Raw genomic sequence first — 19,906 nt, 5'->3', positions numbered from 1 at the left:
TAAAAACGTCTTGATTCTGGACTCAAGTACTACAGCACTGCCCACATAACGGTGCGATGCGACAAAATACAATTCAATCCATAATAATAAGCAACGTTGTCCACATTAGATGCAGCACTATATGTGACACCACAAATGCCTTGTTGTAAATAGGTTTGCCATGTTGCTCTGCGCCGCTTGCGTAAACAGGGTGTTATGAAAAATCAAAGTACATTTCAAAAAGCTTAAAAACAATTTAAACTCAGTGCTTTGGTTTATATGTATTTACATTTTGTGTGATTATTCCTAAACACTGACAGTATATTCCCATGCCCCTTCCATAGTAAACAACAATCCAAATTATTTACTTTGGTGCCAAGAAAACACTATCTATAGAACTACTGTGTTTTAAGTTTTTTTTTATTAAACAAGCTTAATGCTTGAGCATAGTTTACATTAGAACAATAATCTATTAAGTCACAAAACTCTCGTTTTCATTTTATAAGAACTTTAAAATTCTTAGTGTATGAAATTTAGCGGTCTCTAGTGGTGCGGTTGTGAATTGCAACCAACGGCTCACTCCACCAATCCATTTCGAATCACTACGGTGACACAGAACTAAGTTTTCATCACGTTTTCTCTTCTTTGCTTGAAGGAGATGATGTATTTATGAAACGTGCTCTGTAGTGCATTGTAGTGGAGCAGTTTGTCCATTTAGGGCTAATGTAGAAGACACATTGTGAATTCCATGCAACGGGACTCATGGTGTGTGTAGATAAAAAAGAACTCATTCTAACGTCATAAGAATTAAACACACAACAAATTTGGGAGGGCAGGTATTTACATTGTCTTTTAATACTCAAACCTGAAGTGCAAGCTAAAAGCTTTTCAATGCATCACAATAGTGAGGTAAGATACACTAACACTTGGATCACTTGGAATACACTAAGGTTGGAACAAAACAAATAATATCACAGCCTTAAGACATGCTTTTCCAGTAACGTGTTGTAACGGTTCACACATTAAGCTCATAAAAGTTATTCAAAACAAATTAGAAGTAACAGAGAGGAAATTTCCTTGACATACAATGCATGTTACACTCTTAAAAGGCACCTTTATCTTCAAGAGTGTATGAAACATCCTTAAAGGAGAAGTGTGTAACCCCTCTTCAATATGCCATTGGTCAGTCATACAGATACAACTCATTGGTTCAGCCAATGTTGCTATTTTGGGCTGGTCAGGATGCTCAAACAAACAGAGCAATGTTCTGAAAGCAACACAGCGTGACACATGTTTACACCTTTCAGGAAAATCAACCTACAGATGGCTTCAAAGTTATCCTCGACATATTAAGCAGATACAATAGGAAATATTTGACTTTCTAATTATTACACACTTCACCTTTTAACATCAGGTAACTGATAGAAGTTTGTATTTCATTTAGGAATAGGATGAAACATTCAGAAACTTTATCATTATGTCCATGGGACACACACAAGAAAAGAAAAATCAGTGCATTTCAGAAACTGATTTATTTCAGTTATATTTCAAAAGCGAAGATCTGAATAATCCAAGCAGAGCGATCAAAGCGGAGCCTTTTTTTTCTTGCAGGACAGGTAGTTGATTTTATATTTCAGTGTTTCATTAAGAGCTTTGAGTTTATTTGCTATATGTTTAGGAGTGAAATACATTCAAAAATGTAGTATTACGGTAATGCAAACTCTTATATGTGACCCTGTATCCCAAAACCAGTCTTAAGTAGCATGGGAACATTTTTAGTAAAAGACAAAAATACATTGCATGGGTCAAAATTATTCATTTTTCTGTTATGCCAAAAATCATTAGGATATTGAGTAAAGATCATGTTCCATGAAGATATTTTGTAAATTTCATACCTTAAATATATAAAAACTTTATTTTAGTGAGTGGATGACCTGCCACAGTGCCCCTGATTAACAAATTCTAAGGCGATTTTCTCAATATTTAGATTTTTTTTGCACTCTCAGATTCCAGAGTTTTAAAAGTTTGTATCTCAGCCAGATATTGTCATATTCTATCAACTCATGCATCAATAGAAAGTTTAATTATTCATATTTTAGTTTATATAAACATCTCAATTTCGAAAAATTGACCCATACGACTGGTTTTGTTGTCCAGGGTCACATATTGTCACGCCTATTGTGGGTCAGCGTATTTTACTGTTTATTCAGTCTAATGTAAAGTCTTACAATAACATACTATGACACATTATACACCTGAGAAACATCTCTGAGTGTGACAGGAGGTAATGGAACTTCCTAGTAACGCAAACATTCAGGTGTTTGCATGTTTAAATTAACCATTAAAATGAAATGGAATCATTTTTATATCCTGTAAATGCTGAGGAAAAGTAAACTATTGATAATGACGTTATGGTCAAATCACCAATAGATGCACTAACAAGCACACTTGGACCACAAATTAAGATAAACAAGGACAGAATGTTATCCACTCACGACAATCTGTAATGAGACATTCATGAGGAAGATTATAACTTAGTTATTTACAGTAACTCTTTGTATTCTGTTTCAAGTGCTGATACATGAACGGTTAAACGTCTAGACATCCAGGGTTTGACATTAAAGACGCCTTAAGCATTTTAATGTCAAACTCAAATGTGATGATCGGTTGAACTGTTCAACTTGAACTATTCTTTTGCAAATGTTTTTTTTTGTGAATATCACGCACAAACCTCTATAAACATAGAACAAATGCCCTCAGTGGTGTCCGCGCAAATTAAGTTTAAGCATATTATCTGGGTCAAAGCAACCGGAAGACTTTTGATACATACTGTACAGTGTAGGAAGATATAAAGAGCCAAGATCACAGGCAGTTTTATGACATTAATGCATTCTAGAGATTTCTGTAAAGAAGGCGAGTTTGATGAAGGCATGATAATCGTTCTTCCTCAGAAAAGCGACAAGGCATGCATTGAACATGGCTGTTTTGCAGAAAAGTGTAATTTTAACATCCTTATAGCTGTCACCTGAAATCATGTTAAATGTTGTGAAATGACAGAATAAATGCAATAATTGATAATTATAATGAATTAAAAATACATTGCAAGTCATTGACATTTGCCTTTCCAAATCTTCCTGTATTATTCTGTCAGTTGCATTTGAGTTATTGAGTAATGTCTGGGCTTCCACAGAAGGTTGCTGGTGAGCGGCTTTGCTTTGAAAAGGCAAAGTGGAGGAAGTTATTCCTGGTTGATGTGTTCTCCTGATCAAGCTTTGGAAAGCTTGAGATTGTAGGCAAACACTGAAGAACAAGCACCGTGATGTACTGTATAAACAGAAAATCTCAAGCCTGATCCATTGCAACCGACACTAGAAAAAGATTTAAAACTGTCTGCCAAACATCATACTGAGACTGATGGATACAGTAAGTAAAAAAAGAATACTGTCCTTCTTCTGTTCAAATGCAGGGGTTTGCACATTAACAACTACTATACAAGCATTAATGTGCTTGCCCTGTTACTAATGATGAAGGGAATTTGTGAACTGAACATTTATAGAGCAAAGTCAAGATCACTCTTGTAGTACATCCCTGAAGCAAACGTCAAGAAGCAAGTTATGCTTCCAAAAAAGTCTTAAATGGCAGATTTGTATATAATACACCCAGCTCTAATGTAATTATTATATGACCTCCATCCCTATTCAGTAAGAATAGATATATAAATAGCATTGTCCAACAAATAAAGTAAAACTGAACAATAAATCCCCACATTCAGTTGAGGTATGTCACTCAGTGGTGGGATGAACAAGAACATGTGGTCACCACATTCTCTGGTGTATGTGGAGCATGTTCTGATTAATCCGATGAGAATGATGTGAAATGTGAGCTGTAGACAGTGACATTAATTAAATGAAGTGTAAAAGAGAGTACGAGAGGTGGAAAGCCATTTGACTCATCTAGGGAAGGTCTGCATTCGGGAGGGTGAAGCTGGGCTAGATGCCGGTCGATGGAGGGGCGACTGGGTGGGAGACATTCGAGGGCTCAACTCGCCCGTCTGCAGACGCCACATAAGCTCTTCATTGTTGCGACTTAGCCGCTTCTTCTCATTGCTTTCTTTCTCTACGTATACCTGCAGATTTGCGTTTTCCTCTGACAGTTGCCTGATAAGAGTGAAAGAAAAAATGTCTCAACCCTCCACCCAGATTCGTAGCATCCCAGAGACCCAAGTGTAAAAAACCATAAAATAAATCATTCTTTGAGAAAAGTATCTAACATTACTACAATATATCATGTATTATACATTACACAATATAAATCATCAGAAGATAAAAAATGGGTGACCTCCATTTGTAACCTGAACCTGTGAACCAACAAATTATCCTCTCCACCCTCAGTAAACTGGGCATGACAGCCTATGAATTCATATATTCTAGATCAGTGGTTCTCAAACTTCTTTGGCTTTAGTACCCCTTTTAATGATTTTTATGACTTGACCAGAAAATAATATTTTAGTTTAAAATACAGTGAAATGAGAGTCAAACAGTTTTTGTATCTAAATGTATTAATTTATTTTTTATCAATCTTTGTGTAGTCCTAATTTCATATAAAAATACTATTATCATAATTAATTGATTTTCAAAATGTCAGTTTCTCTCACGTACCCCCTGCAGTACCCCTTAGTATCCCATTTTAGAACCACTGTTCTGGATCACACTTGTTGAACAGAGCCTAACAAATATAATGGGAATCATCTACTGCAATTCATATTCAAAAATCAAACGTTGTATGCTGGTATTCCACAGGAACTGTAAGTGGACCACTTATCTTCTTATTTTCTCTTTTTTCTACACTCAGTAATCCTTCTATGACTTTTTGTACAAAAGATTTTTTACTTTTTAAGTGCATGTCTATTCTACCCTATGACATCCAGATATAATCTCAACATTTCACCCTTGCTAATTATCCATCATATGAACATAATTTTAAAGAAATAATCTAAATTAAATCTCAGCCAAATACCTTATTTGCCAAGAACTCATTATCTTTCTTGACAATTCAATCAATTTACTCCTAGAGAGATCAAAGGATCTGCAGAGACAGATTATTTCTTGCCAAAGATGCCACCAAAATCCCTGTACAGCCCCTAATCTCCTCTCACTTAAATTACTGCAACCTTATCATTTGGCTGCTCTCCCAGCACAAACAACAAGACTCCAGATAATCCAGAATCTCACACATAGTTTTCACACATAACTCCACTTCCTGCATGCGGTCACATCTATGGCCATTCTAAATCAGTAACAGAGCCGTTTAAATTCTCTCTTCAAACTTGTAGTTTTAATTCACTCATCTACTAAGTGCAGTAGTTCTACTATTTCATCTTTCCTCAATACTATAATTAAGAAATGGTTTATAAAGACCTGGACATGGCAAGGTTGCGGTCAATCCTGTCCTTTAGATCTTCATTTTGCTGCTGTAGCACCTGAATGCGCTCCTCCAACAGGACATTCTTTTGGGCCTGTACAAAAACATAACAAATTAAAATAGTACTAAATCGTTTACCTATGTTTCTTCTTAAGGTTTCCATATAAAAAATACAAACAAATGAAAATGTTTATAATGAAAAACGCTCAAATACAGACACAATTTTAAAATGGCATTCTCACTGAAAGCTTATTTTTTATCATGTATAAACAACACTAGGTGCCTGGCAAACAGCAAACTTTATTGGCAAGTAAAACTTATTCACCAGTTTTTCAAGCTCTGAAATCTTGAGTTCTTGTTGGTGAATCTGTTGATTTTTCATCTCCAGAACCTCCTTTAGACTCTTCAGATCCTCTTCGATGTGCTGATAGGGTGCAAGAGCATCCTGTAAATACAAAAACACAGAAAAAGAAATATTGGATTTTTTTTATATTTTAACTGCTAATTAAATTGTAAAAATGAAAACATAAAACTATATAAATTAAAGAGTAAATATTTTGTGATTTTTAAGGTCCTACTTTGGTTTATGGAGTGTCCAACAATAAGTTTACGTACATACAAGGTGTAAAAACACTTTCATTATCTAATAATGGGCAGTTATAATTTACTTGCTTCAAATGGAACGTAGGCGGATTTTACACCGAGTAACGCAAATCTGACACGGAACTGAAATTAGACCACAACGGCAGACCACTCGTTTGTGTGATTCAGACTCGACTCCTTTTTCCCAAAGCCAATCTCTTTGTTTTTCTTTCCCTTTCGGCTTTACAACTTGGCAGACTCCTTACATTCACACCCATCAACATTACACACTGCATGAAATATTAGTAGGACATAGTAATAGTTACTCTTTAAATATATATTTTTAAATGCGTTAATCCATGTCTCCTTTAAGGCCACCACTCATCCATGTAGACTGAAAGTAGGAACAGTACCACCATCTGTTCATCTGTGCTTCTGCGTAGAGCTTCTTCAAAACGTTTGGCCCGGTCTCTCAGAGAGCGGTTCTGAAATGTCAATGTGTCCACCTGATCCTGAAAAGAGCACAGATCACCCGTTCACCAGCTGCCATTCAAAGACAAAAGTTGTGCGGTTTTGGACTCAACAAACCTGCAGTGAGAGTCTAAGCTTCTCAAATTCCTCTCCCATCGATTTCTTCTGTTGTTCATGTGCCATCTTGAGGTCTGTCAATACAACCACCACGCGTTATTATAAATATACTGTAGATGAAGATGAATGAACATCACTTTTAAACCATCTTCAGTGACCTCATCTTTGGCAAACCAATTTTATCTATAGAAATTACAGGATTAATAAATGAATAAAAAAATGTACAAACTTTATGAACTGACAAATGAATAAACGTAATAGAGGTTGGAAGGCATTCTATTATTTTATGTTTGCTTCTCAGCAATGATAATGGCAGTTTAATATCTTGAGGTGTGAGGGGTTGGTTTGTTAGCAAGACTCACTCTTGACGGTTCTGTTATGTTCCTCTTGTAGAGTAGCCAGAGCCGCACTATGAGTCGCTTCCATCTCTGTGAGGGCCGTCTCATGACTTTCACTCATCTCCTCGATCTAACATTAAACAACTGCTGTCAGATTACACAGTTTTAATTTAACAGTTAGTTCCAGTCCTTGATTCTGATTGGTCGATACTGTAGCAGTGATTTATTTACAGTAGAGTTTCGCAAGCAGGATGCGTTTTTGTATGCAAAAACCAGTAGCGAGTTAGCATTTAAGCACTTCCCCCAAAGTCAATGTGGTTTTTGAATGGGATTTTGGTTAAATGTCTGCAACAAGGTCTTTGGTTAACAAAACCTCTAAATATTTTCAGATTCTATTATTTGACATAAAACACACCGGTTATAACCCACTGTTGTTTTGAAAAGCTTTACAGGAAGTTGCTAAAAAAGTTGCTGAAACCATCATCAAGAAACGCTGATGAAAATTCACTTAATGATTTTGTGTATCATTGCGCAGCTCCCATAGCAACCACCCTTAGCAGCGTAAACATACCGTTTTGTTGCTATTAACAGTCGATCAGGGACGATTTTTTTCCAGCAGAAGGAAGACTTTATGTGATTATTCTACATGAAAGTTGCAGTTATAGATATTTGTTTGGCTTTGATATTTGTGATGTGTGCTTGCGGTTTTATAAAAGTAATAAATTATGAGAGATCGTGCTGTATCGTGAATAAGTCACGGGTAAAGGGGTTGCCTAGCAACTCCCTTAAAGGGATAGTTCACCCAAAAATATACATTTTGTCATCATTTACTCACACACAGCTTGTTCCGAATATGTATAAATTGTTTCTATAAGTTGTTCTGCTAAACAAACACAAAGGAAGAAATTTGAAAGAATGTCTAACCAAATAGATCTCATCCCCCATTTACTCAGTGGGGGAAAGTAACAAATACTAGTTTTTTTCAGGAATTGTACATTTTTAAGTAGTTTTAATACAGTGTATTATGACTATAACTTGAGTACATTTTTGGTGCTATATCGGTACTTTTACTGCGCAATTTTTCCTCACATTGCGTCTGTACTTTATATGTTTGGACTAGGACGCAACTCCTAGTCCAGGCTCTTGTCTTGTCCAGACTGGACTACTGCAATGCGCTACTGGCTGGACTTCCAGCTTGCACAACCAAACCTCTACAGATTATCCAGAATGCAGCGGCAAGAGTTATCTTCAATGAACCGAAGAGAGCACACGTCACTCCTCTCTTCATTAAGTTACATTGACTCCCTATAGTCGCTCACATCAAATTCAAAGCTCTGCTCTAGGCCTACAAGACCAACACTGGTTCGGCACCCCCTAATCTTCACTCGCTAATGTAGATGTATGTACCCGCCAGATCCTTACGCTCTGCAAACGAACGACGTCTTGTGGTGCCGTTCCATAAAGTAATCAATCTCTCTCACATACCTACTCAGGATCGTTTCCACTTATGTGGAATGATCTGCCTGGTGCAACAAGATCTGTGAGTAAATAATAACAGAAATTTCCTTTTTGGGTGAACTATCCCTTTAAGATGTGATTTATTCCAACAAAGCACAGCCTCTTTTACTTTACTGCAAACACATACAAGGGGGCAATTCAGTGTCACTGCATGATAACGTTGAACAATTTTGATCCAAAACAATTATTTATCAATTAAATACGAGTTAATATTGAATTTTATTCAAGCAGCTGTAACTCTGAAACCTATTGTAAATTTATCAATTATTGTTCTGAAGCCATACAATAATTGTGGTAAAACTATTGGGATCTATGTATGTAATACAAGTAGGAAGTTGTCTCTAGTGTCTCACTAGTGTTTAGAGTGCTTACACCCCAGAAGCTCTAACAGGGAGTTTGATACAAATGTTCCCAAACCCTTATGCTGTTCCTCAACTGTTTCAAACATTTTCCAGCCCTGAGCGAAGAAAAACTTTGCTCAATCACCCGTGTGCTCATATTAATAATATCGAGATAAAGATATAAACAAACTTGTCCCCGTGTTTTAAGTACCTCCTGAGAGATTTTGAGAAGATCTCACTGATCTGTCACATCCTGCACTCTGTTGTGATTGATGCTAAAAAAATAAAAGCATTTTCAAGGAGTGTAAATGGACGTCCTGATACTTCCTGCTCTCACCTGTTCCTGGTGCTGGGTGCGGAGAAGCTCCAGGTGGCTCCTCTGCTCCTGGCGGAGTCGCTGTATCACAGCGCTGTGCTCCTCTAGAAGTCTCTCCTGCAAAGCCTTGAGCTCCTTCTGTTGCTCCTCTTGGAGTCCCTTCAGCTCCCGCTCAAAACTCTGCTCCAGCTGAACCTTCTCACCCTGCAGACGCTCCCACCTCTGAACACTGACCACTGGGGCGGAGGAGATATGAGGAAGCATGTCAGGATGTGTGTGGTGATGCGCAACCGGTTTTTAGTTTCACCTGATTATGAATTTCTATCAGCCTATTTGATCGCAACATCTTTTCACAGACATTGATGTGTCTCAGAAGCAATGTTACTGCATTAATTTGTAGGGATAAACTGAAATGAACTGAATACTGAACATTGCTTTTCGCTTTCTTCTATTTATTCAGCCAATTTTTTCACTATTGCATAAACTGAATGGTCAAAATGTGCTTTTTATATTTTGGCTTGAATTCAATATAATACAATATTACTTAAATAAAATTTAGCAAAACAAAATTAAAAAAAAAAATGAGCCCTCTCACTTCTTGAATGGCCATATTAGGCCTAAATCTAACTGCTGAAAGAATGTTCTGTACCCCCCTACAACAAAACACTTCATTAAAAAGTGTCTTTCAACATTATAAGCTAAAATTATGAATAAACGAAAACTGTTGAATTGCTATAGGCTACACTGCAAAATGATTTAAAGAAAAAAAACGTCCATGCTGCAATTCTGACGGACAACCATTTCGCTCCTCCAGACTCCGACCACAAAAGCTGACTGTTTCTGTTCTCTCAGTAGGTGCACTCGTGGCCGGGATGCACAGAACATACTTTGACATGTTGATTAGTACAGGGAACTGTGTGCACGCGACCACTGTATGATGTCAAAGTATGTCATAAGCAGCAGCGCTCCTATCAGACCGCCCGCTCGAGTCTGAATTACAAAAGTTACCGACCAGTAAAGATGATTTCATTCAGAAATTTACTTCGGCGCGTCAATTTCTGTGCTTTGCTCCACACACTGCCCGATACGTTTGCTATATTTATAAAGCATCTCTAGCTGTCTCTGCTCTGGTTGCTTGATCATATCACACATTATGTTCTGTAAAATTTATTCGGCCATTTCACTTATTCGCCCGTTTATGCTGTTTTGACATTTTCAGCAGAATATTCGATGCATCCCTTTTAATTAGTTGCTTAGTTGTTTTGTGTGGTTGCTATAGTGGTGGTTATTAAATATTGATAAAAATATTGGGTCATGCATATGTGTAATTTAAAAGTGAGCAGACATCACAGATCTGTGACAACTTACCCACTTCATCCCTGAACCTGGCTAACTGCAGGGATAACTCCCTCTCTTTCACTGCAGCACTCTCGCTCTGAAACACACAAAAAATGACACACATTAATAGGGTACAGTGACCTGAACAACAAATTGTAAACTACATTTACATTTACATTTATGCATTTGGCAGACGCTTTTATCCAAAGCGACTTACATTGTATTATCCTATACATTTATACTTAGGCATATGCAATCCCATGGGATCGAACCCACAACCTTGCAACATTAACAAATGTTTCTGCGCATACTACGCAACTTGTCTCTTCAATATTTAGACTGCGATGTCCCATCTGGTTTCTTTAAATGCCTAAAAACTACAAGACCCATTCTACAAATTGTTTATCTAAAATAATTAACATACAACTAAATTTTACAAATCGTTTATTTAATAAAATTATTATACAATAAAATAATAATACAAACTAATATTAACCTAAATTAACTTAAATATACACAGTTATATTATTAGACACTAGGCCTATTCTTAATCTATTCTAAACATAACAAAAATGCCAATGATACTGTCTTATGGATAAATAGTTAAATATACTGTATACACACACCTGACATGTTTCATTACAGCATAAGGACAACATTCTACAAGCTGTATCTCTATTTACTGTTAATAAGGTGATCTCATGAGCTTTACAGCATGAGTCAGCAGTTTAAAAAAGCAGCGTTGAAGCCTTGAATGTCTGCTGAGTGCACCATTCCAAGGCTTAAAAAAACATAACAGGTACAGACATCATCTTTATAAAATGTCATTGCAGTATCATGGTACAGATGTACGATGGCACAGACAGGTGCCTTATTCAAATAGTATTTATGTGGCTGTCCAAGGTTCTTCGTCCATAGTCCATGTAAAACAAAAACGTGTATAATTTTTTTGAAAGTGATTGCATTTATAATAATTCTCATGGCCGCCCAATTTGCAAAGTAACCTTTCTGTGTCTCACTACAGACCAGCACATCAGAAAAATCTGTGTGTTGCACAAACTATTAATAAAAAGTAAACAACCCAGTGGAAATGTTGCAGTTTCAAGCATTGTTTTATAAGAAATATTTACTTTTAAGAGAAGGCAAATGGTAAATGACTTACTTTTTGGGAATAAGAACCACTTTTAAAACACATTAAAACATAAAAAGACACTAAATACTTATACTTAACCTCTGCTCCAGTACTTAAAATGATGCTTTCATTTGACCTTTTTATTTCTAACACCATACTTGTCAAGAAACCATGACCTCATAAATGCCCTGGAGTGTCATCATGTCCCTCTCCCAATCAGTTTTCATATTTTGAGAATCCCAGAGAAGTCTTCCCTAAATACAAACCTGACTTGTTCTTCACCACGGTAAGCTTATCTGCTCAATAACTGTCTCAATGACTTAATCCCGCCTATACTGTCTCAGACAAAACATAAATCTAAAACACTGTTACACCCCGCCACACCTATAGCACAGATCACAAAAGATGCGTTAAACATAAATTTTCTTGCTAAAATAGTTAAAACAGGCAATGCCTTAGCAACGTCTCAGAACACTCTAACGACTGCATGGTAATGCCTTAACAACGTCTCAGAACACACTAACGACTGCATGGCAATGCCTTAACAATGTCTCAGAACACCCTAAAGACTGCATGGCAATGCCTTAGCAACCTCACCCTAACGACTGTGTAGTAGAGTAGGCGGGGCGAGACCGTGGTTCGAGTCCGGTGAGTAATTGTGAATTAGCGCCAGCTGTGCGCACACCGGCCTCGAATCACGTAGGAGATGGGAGCATATAAAAGGAACGAGCGACCGGACCGTCGAAGAGAGAGGACCGGGCCCGAACTTATGTTATGTTTTTATTTATATTTACGTTCATGTTATGTTCGCCGGCGGTCGTCCGTGAGGGGCCGCCGGCTGTTATATTAATTTATTAAATGTTTAGAATGTCTTCCGGTTCCCGACTCCTTCCTTCCTTTTAATGAAGTTTGCTACAGACTGCATGGCAGTGCCTTAGCAACGTCTCAGAACACTCTTACGACTGCATGGCAATGCCTTAGCAACGTCTCAGAACACCCTAACGACTGCATGGCAATGCCTTAGCAACGTCTCAGAACACTCTAACGACTGCATGGCAATGCCTTAGCAACGTCGCCCAAACGACTGCATGGCAATGCCTTAGCAACGTCTCAGAACACTCTAACGACTGCATGGCAATGCCTTAGCAACGTCTCAGAACACTCTAACGACTGCATGGCAATGCCTTAGCAACGTCTCAGAACACCCTAACGACTGCATGGCAATGCCTTAGCAACGTCTCAGAACACCCTAACGACTGCATGGCAATGCCTTAGCAACGTCACCCTAACGACTGCATGGCAATGCCTTAGCAACGTCACCCTAACGACTGCATGGCAATGCCTTAGCAACGTCTCAGAACACTCTAACGACTGCATGGCAATGCCTTAGCAACGTCTCAGAACACCCTAACGACTGCATGGCAATGCCTTAGCAACGTCTCAGAACACCCTAACGACTGCATGGCAATGCCTTAGCAACGTCACCCTAACGACTGCATGGCAATGCCTTAGCAACGTCTCAGAACACTCTAACGACTGCATGGCAATGCCTTAGCAACGTCTCAGAACACTCTAACGACTGCATGGCAATGCCTTAGCAACGTCGCCCAAACGACTGCATGGCAATGCCTTAGCAACGTCTCAGAACACTCTAACGACTGCATGGTAATGCCTTAGCAACGTCTCAAAACACACTAACGACTGCATGGCAATGCCTTAGCAACGTCTCAGAACACCCTAACGACTGCATGGCAATGCCTTAGCAACGTCTCAGAACACTCTAACGACTGCATGGCAATGCCATAGCAACGTCTCAGAACACACTAACGACTGCATGGCAATGCCTTAGCAACGTCACCCTAACGACTGCATGGCAATGCCTTAGCAACGTCTCAGAACACTCTAACGACTGCATGGCAATGCCTTAGCAACGTCTCAGAACACTCTAACGACTGCATGGCAATGCCTTAGCAAGGTCACCCTAACGACTGCATGGCAATGCCTTAGCAACGTCTCAGAACACTCTAACGACTGCATGGCAATGCCTTAGCAACGTCACCCTAACGACTGCATGGCAATGCCTTGGCAACGTCTCAGAACACCCTAACGACTGCATGGCAATGCCTTAGCAACGTCTCAGAACACCCTAACGACTGCATGGCAATGCCTTAGCAACGTCACCCTAACGACTGCATGGCAATGCCTTAGCAACGTCTCAGAACACTCTAACGACTGCATGGCAATGCCTTAGCAACGTCTCAGAACACCCTAACGACTGCATGGCAATGCCTTAGCAACGTCTCAGAACACCCTAACGACTGCATGGCAATGCCATAGCAACGTCACCCTAACGACTGCATGGCAATGCCTTAGCAACGTCTCAGAACACCCTAACGACTGCATGGCAATGCCTTAGCAACGTCTCAGAACACCCTAACGACTGCATGGCAATGCCTTAGCAACGTCTCAGAACACTCTAACGACTGCATGGCAATGCCTTAGCAATGTCACCCTAACGACTGCATGGCAATGCCTTAGCAACGTCTCAGAACACTCTAACGACTGCATGGCAATGCCTTAGCAACGTCTCAGAACACCCTAACGACTGCATGGCAATGCCTTAGCAACGTCTCAGAACACCCTAACGACTGCATGGCAATGCCTTAGCAATGTCACCCTAACGACTGCATGGCAATGCCTTAGCAACGTCTCAGAACACTCTAACGACTGCATGGCAATGCCTTAGCAACGTCTCAGAACACCCTAACGACTGCATGGCAATGCCTTAGCAACGTCTCAGAACACCCTAACGACTGCATGGCAATGCCATAGCAACGTCACCCTAACGACTGCATGGCAATGCCTTAGCAACGTCTCAGAACACCCTAACGACTGCATGGCAATGCCTTAGCAACGTCTCAGAACACCCTAACGACTGCATGGCAATGCCTTAGCAACGTCACCCTAACGACTGCATGGCAATGCCTTAGAAACGTCTCAGAACACTCTAACGACTGCATGGCAATGCCTTAGCAACGTCACCCTAACGACTGCATGGCAATGCCTTAGCAACGTCTCAGAACACTCTAACGATTGCATGGCAATGCCTTAGCAACGTCTCAGAACACCCTAACGACTGCATGGCAATGCCTTAGCAACGTCTCAGAACACCCTAACGACTGCATGGCAATGCCATAGCAACGTCACCCTAACGACTGCATGGCAATGCCTTAGCAACGTCTCAGAACACCCTAACGACTGCATGGCAATGCCTTAGCAACGTCTCAGAACACCCTAACGACTGCATGGCAATGCCTTAGCAACGTCTCAGAACACTCTAACGACTGCATGGTAATGCCTTAGCAACGTCTCAAAACACACTAACGACTGCATGGCAATGCCTTAGCAACGTCTCAGAACACCCTAACGACTGCATGGCAATGCCTTAGCAACGTCTCAGAACACTCTAACGACTGCATGGCAATGCCATAGCAACGTCTCAGAACACACTAACGACTGCATGGCAATGCCTTAGCAACGTCACCCTAACGACTGCATGGCAATGCCTTAGCAACGTCTCAGAACACCCTAACGACTGCATGGCAATGCCTTAGCAACGTCTCAGAACACCCTAACGACTGCATGGCAATGCCTTAGCAACGTCACCCTAACGACTGCATGGCAATGCCTTAGCAACGTCTCAGAACACTCTAACGACTGCATGGCAATGCCTTAGCAACGTCACCCTAACGACTGCATGGCAATGCCTTAGCAACGTCTCAGAACACTCTAACGATTGCATGGCAATGCCTTAACCACCACTCAGAACACCCCAATGATTGCATGGTAATGCCTTGGCAACCACTCAGAACACCATAACCACCTCACATCAATGAGCTATCACTACTTAAGCAACGACCTAGCAACGCCACGGTTACCTCAGAACACCTAAGCAACCGCATGGCAACACCGTGGCAACAACATCCTAGCTTTGTGGTAGCAAGTTTTGCATGGACACATGTATTTTTTGGATAATTTTTATATCCCATAGATATATGATAAGAGTTCAATGAAAATGAAAGGCAAATGAAAGATAAGATTACATCAGGTCTGGTCCACCAAGTGTCAGTGATCAGGGTTGGGTGTGTTCACTCACCGTGCAAGCACATGTTTATGTCCACGAACAACACATGCAATCAATCTTATCAGACAGTACACAAAAGACTGCAAAATTAGATAAAACCCATTACTGATTCAACCTTAGCAAACAAGTCACAGAGCATCTTAATACACACATACAATCACACCCCACGTATTACCGTAGTCTCCGAACAGCATGCAGAGAGCGAAAGAAACCAAGAGTCATTACAGCAACACTGGCCCATGCTAGAGCTGAACACAGCTTCATAAAAACCTGTCGGGGGAATACTATAAACACACCGCAAGAGAGAGAGAAAGAGAGAATGGGGAGGAAAAAAGCTAAATCGCTCAGTAAATGTTCTTACCTCACCCTGTGTTTAATGTCATAACCTAAATGCAGCACCAGCGAACGGCATGAGACTGCGTTTTTACTGATGATTCTTCATACGACCCCCAAGCTTCTCTCTCTTTCTCACACACACACACACACACACACACACACGCAGGGCTGACAGGAGGAGGAGGAGGGGTAAATGATGGAGATATTGTGGAGGATCAATATGCCTAACTACACGCATGTATCGTGTGATACAAGTGTCCACTGGGAATAGACACACCTTTGCACACAAATCATCCACAAATCAGAAGCACAATAGAATAAAATGAGCTTGTTAATAATGTACGACACAAAAACTATCCCAGAGGTAAATATTATTGCTCAGATATTGCTCTTTTATGGCTCAGGAGATTTAACAGAGTTGTGTTTCATTTAAATATCAACAAAAATTGCGTATGAGATTCATGAATTGAGTGGAGTTGTAAAATGAATGATTGAGGTAAAATAATCTGGATTTGGGTAAATTTACTGAGAAATTATGTGATGAGTTTGTATTGAAACATTCAATAATATTGACTTTTGTTTTCAGTCTTGGCAAATCTGAGCTCAGTTTAAGACATTGATGAGATCTCTTCATTTGGGAAATTTAAAAGTATAACTCTGTTAAATCTTGCTCATGTCTTGGAGAATTCATTTATATATTAAACAGATCTTGCAATAGAAAATATTGCTTTAAAAATCAGGTTTCCAATCCAATTAAAGTAAAAGTGAACATCAAGACAAAGATCCCATCAGGGACATGTTGGTTGTGGGGATGATTTTAGTATAATTAAAACTTTTAAGGTCGATGCTTGAGAGGTGCTGACTTAACAATGTTGATAATTACTTTATCTTAATATTGCGTATAATTTTTACCTTAAAATCTGTGTTTATGTGTTTACTACAATATTTAAGTTGGACTAACTCAAAATAATTGGCTAGATAACTTAATTCTTCAACACCGATTGAGTTCCAGATTTCAAGACTCCTCCCAAACCATGTAACATACATAAACAAGTTCAAACTCCATGTATCAAGTGTTTGAAAAGCGTAAAAAGAAATTTGTTCTTCTTTAATCATTTACTTAATCTATTACAGTTCAGGTTACATGACTGATGCGTGTTGTATCAAAGTATAGCATTGTTGAGGATCTCCATTGCATGGTACTGGATAATTAGAGTTAACGTAGAAATATCAGTGTTCTTTTGTGGATTTTTATCAGGGTGTTGGTATTGTTAGTTGTTTTAAGAAGTTACCATTCTCCTGAAGGGTAGAGCATTCGCTTAGGCTAAGGTTAAGTTTAAAGAAAATTAGCATAAATGCTGTTTTACTCAAAAGGCATTTTATTGGAGATGCTACAGGTAAAATCAGCTCTTGCTTTTAATTGTAATTGAGAATTTTATAAACTGACATTTAATTTTAAAAAGCATTTTAGCAACCACTGTCTTGTTTAAGTTGGTGTTACTTAAAAATACATTTTATCTAAGAGAAATAGGCCTTTTGTGTTCATTGATTGTGTTAAGCTAATGATAAATGGGGGCAACAACAAAAGTGTTGCGTTTATAATTTTGATCAGTGTAGATGGATATTGAGGAGCTCATATAAATTAAACCTCATTCTGTTTCGACACAGCAGGTGAACAAGTAATGTTGTACAATATAAATTATACAATTATAACAAGAGTGTAATGATTATATGTATTAAAACTAGTAAATAGATGACAACTAATAAAACCTTTCTACTACCCTTAACCACAACATACACTTTATTATAAACTTATATATACACTTCATTTTGTTTAAAATAAATGGCTGTATGAACTGATATGTGATGTGAATGTAGTTCGACATAAGGTGGATTTGATCTTGCGCTCATATGTAGCGTCAATTCTACTTGTCACAGGTCTTACTCACTACGCCACAGAAGCTGCTGGGGAAGCAGCATTTATTTACACTCTCAATACTTGTTCCAAGAAGAAGCACCCACTCACGTTTGCCCATGGGTATATACACAAAAGACGCAAAAAGAAAACGGTCCCTAAGTGATTCGTACACGGCATGGTAATAAAACATTCGGGGCTTTACTGAAACAAACGGGGCATCAACCCTCTTAGCCCACCCCTAGCGCTGCCAGCTTCATAAATCCACTGAAATTTACTTTGAAACTAGTGGATTATAAGTGTTTATATAATCAATTCATAAAAAACCCATATCAACACCTTTTAATTAGAATGACTTAAACCTGCACCTAAAGATCCTGAAATAAACCGCGGTGTAGGCTTCTTAAAGCCACAAATACACACATTCTTGTGTGGGATTCTACAACTCTCATGATGTCATATTTTTGGGCACATTACCTTCAGGCAGAAGTGTTGTGTAGTGATGGTGAACACATCCAGACACCGTGAGGACTTTCGGAGCTCATCCTGCAGGGAGATCAGCTGCTTGGCCTGATCCTCACATCGCTCTCTCAGCTTCTGCACCATCAGCCGTTCCCTCTCAGCATCCACACCCTCCACACGCCCACCCAGACGAGCCACACATGACTTCTGACGCACTGCAAGAATGACACATAAACAACTAAGATATTCCATTTGGGATCTGTTTGGTACACAAATCCTTATCAGAAACTGGTTGGGTTAAACTGTGTCACAAACAGTTGCGGGACCAGGACTTTTTATTGGAGGTGCTAAGGGGGGGCTTAACAGTTTAGAAGGTGTGCTAATACAATTATTCAATATAAAAACTTCCAATTTTACCGTTTAAATACAAAACAGCTTCTTAAAAAAATGTTTGTAGTGCATTAGCCTTTACTTCTCCCATTGGTGCACTTAGATATAGTTGTTGTTTATTAATTACCATTTTGTGACTATTTTAGAACAAGCTAATATTATATGCTTTGCTTTTTTGTTGAAAATATTATGCAATGTTGTAGCCAACGAATATACCTGTGAACGAACAAAACTGGAGCGTCAGCGTATGGTTTTGTTATCACATCACTAATTTCTGTTAAGAAAAACCAGCCCACAAGCACAAGGTTCGAGTCCTTTCACTAAGGGTCCTTTGGTAGCCTTATTATTAAAATCAATGCTTTACTCTTCTGTTCTTTGTATTGAAATGGAATTCGCAATGATTATATCAGGAAAGACCATGACGTGTTCCCGTAGAGTTCAAATTAATTATACTGATATATACAATACTCTGTTTTGGTTTAACAATTCGGGTTATTCGGGTTCATCTACTGTCCACAATGTCACTACAGCAGTAGCCCAATAGTGTTAAAACAAACCCGTTTCTTCTTAGCAATAGTCTGCTATCTAATGAACAACTTTAAAGGCGATTTTCTCAATATTTTTATTTGTTTTGCACCCTCAGATTCCAGATTTTCAAATATTTGTATCTCTGCTAAATATTGTCCTATCCTAAGAAATCATACATAAGGTGGAATGCTTATTTATTCGTGATTCATATATTTCAATTCGAAAAATTGACCCTTATGACTGGTTTTGTGGTCCAGCGTCACATTTGTCAAAGAAAATGTTTTATGAAAAAGTAGAAGTTTGTTCTTTTGATTTTGTTGTGAAATATGTACTGGAAATGTTCAGGTTTTCAATGTTATTTTAAATTACAGTGGGGATGCGTGAATGAACAGAAGTTTTTATGCGTTATGTTTCCTCCAGGCTACTGTAAATTATTGAAGTTATTGACATTTATAACTGTATGAAGATTGTATATGTCATCAAAATAATGTTCAGATAAGACATTCAGTAGGAATTGCTTGCTTCTTCATCCCTTGAAAACACATATATCATAGGCTAATGTTCAGTGATGAGAACAG

General features: G+C 38.8%; 1 protein-coding gene across 2 annotated transcripts in view; it reads right to left on the bottom strand.

Annotated features, from left to right (window-relative positions):
• Positions 1-816: 816 nt before the first annotated feature.
• mtus2b (microtubule associated tumor suppressor candidate 2b) overlaps positions 817-19,906 on the bottom strand; it is a 54,121-nt gene continuing 35,031 nt past the window's right edge. For both annotated transcript variants that reach the window (XM_056757110.1, XM_056757111.1), the window contains exons 7-15: positions 18,426-18,625; positions 10,452-10,518; positions 9,105-9,319; positions 6,933-7,038; positions 6,571-6,644; positions 6,396-6,494; positions 5,726-5,845; positions 5,397-5,494; positions 817-4,136 (exon numbers count right to left, since the gene is read on the bottom strand). In XM_056757110.1, the coding sequence (XP_056613088.1) occupies positions 3,929-4,136; positions 5,397-5,494; positions 5,726-5,845; positions 6,396-6,494; positions 6,571-6,644; positions 6,933-7,038; positions 9,105-9,319; positions 10,452-10,518; positions 18,426-18,625 (1,187 nt within the window). In that variant the 3' untranslated portion in view covers positions 817-3,928. The remainder of the gene's footprint in view (positions 4,137-5,396; positions 5,495-5,725; positions 5,846-6,395; positions 6,495-6,570; positions 6,645-6,932; positions 7,039-9,104; positions 9,320-10,451; positions 10,519-18,425; positions 18,626-19,906) is intronic.

This window comes from Triplophysa dalaica, chromosome 9 (genome assembly GCF_015846415.1).
Source record: "Triplophysa dalaica isolate WHDGS20190420 chromosome 9, ASM1584641v1, whole genome shotgun sequence".
Classification (NCBI taxonomy): domain Eukaryota; kingdom Metazoa; phylum Chordata; class Actinopteri; order Cypriniformes; family Nemacheilidae; genus Triplophysa; species Triplophysa dalaica.
Note: the sequence above shows the minus strand (reverse complement) of the source record. Positions and strands in the feature narration are given on the sequence as shown.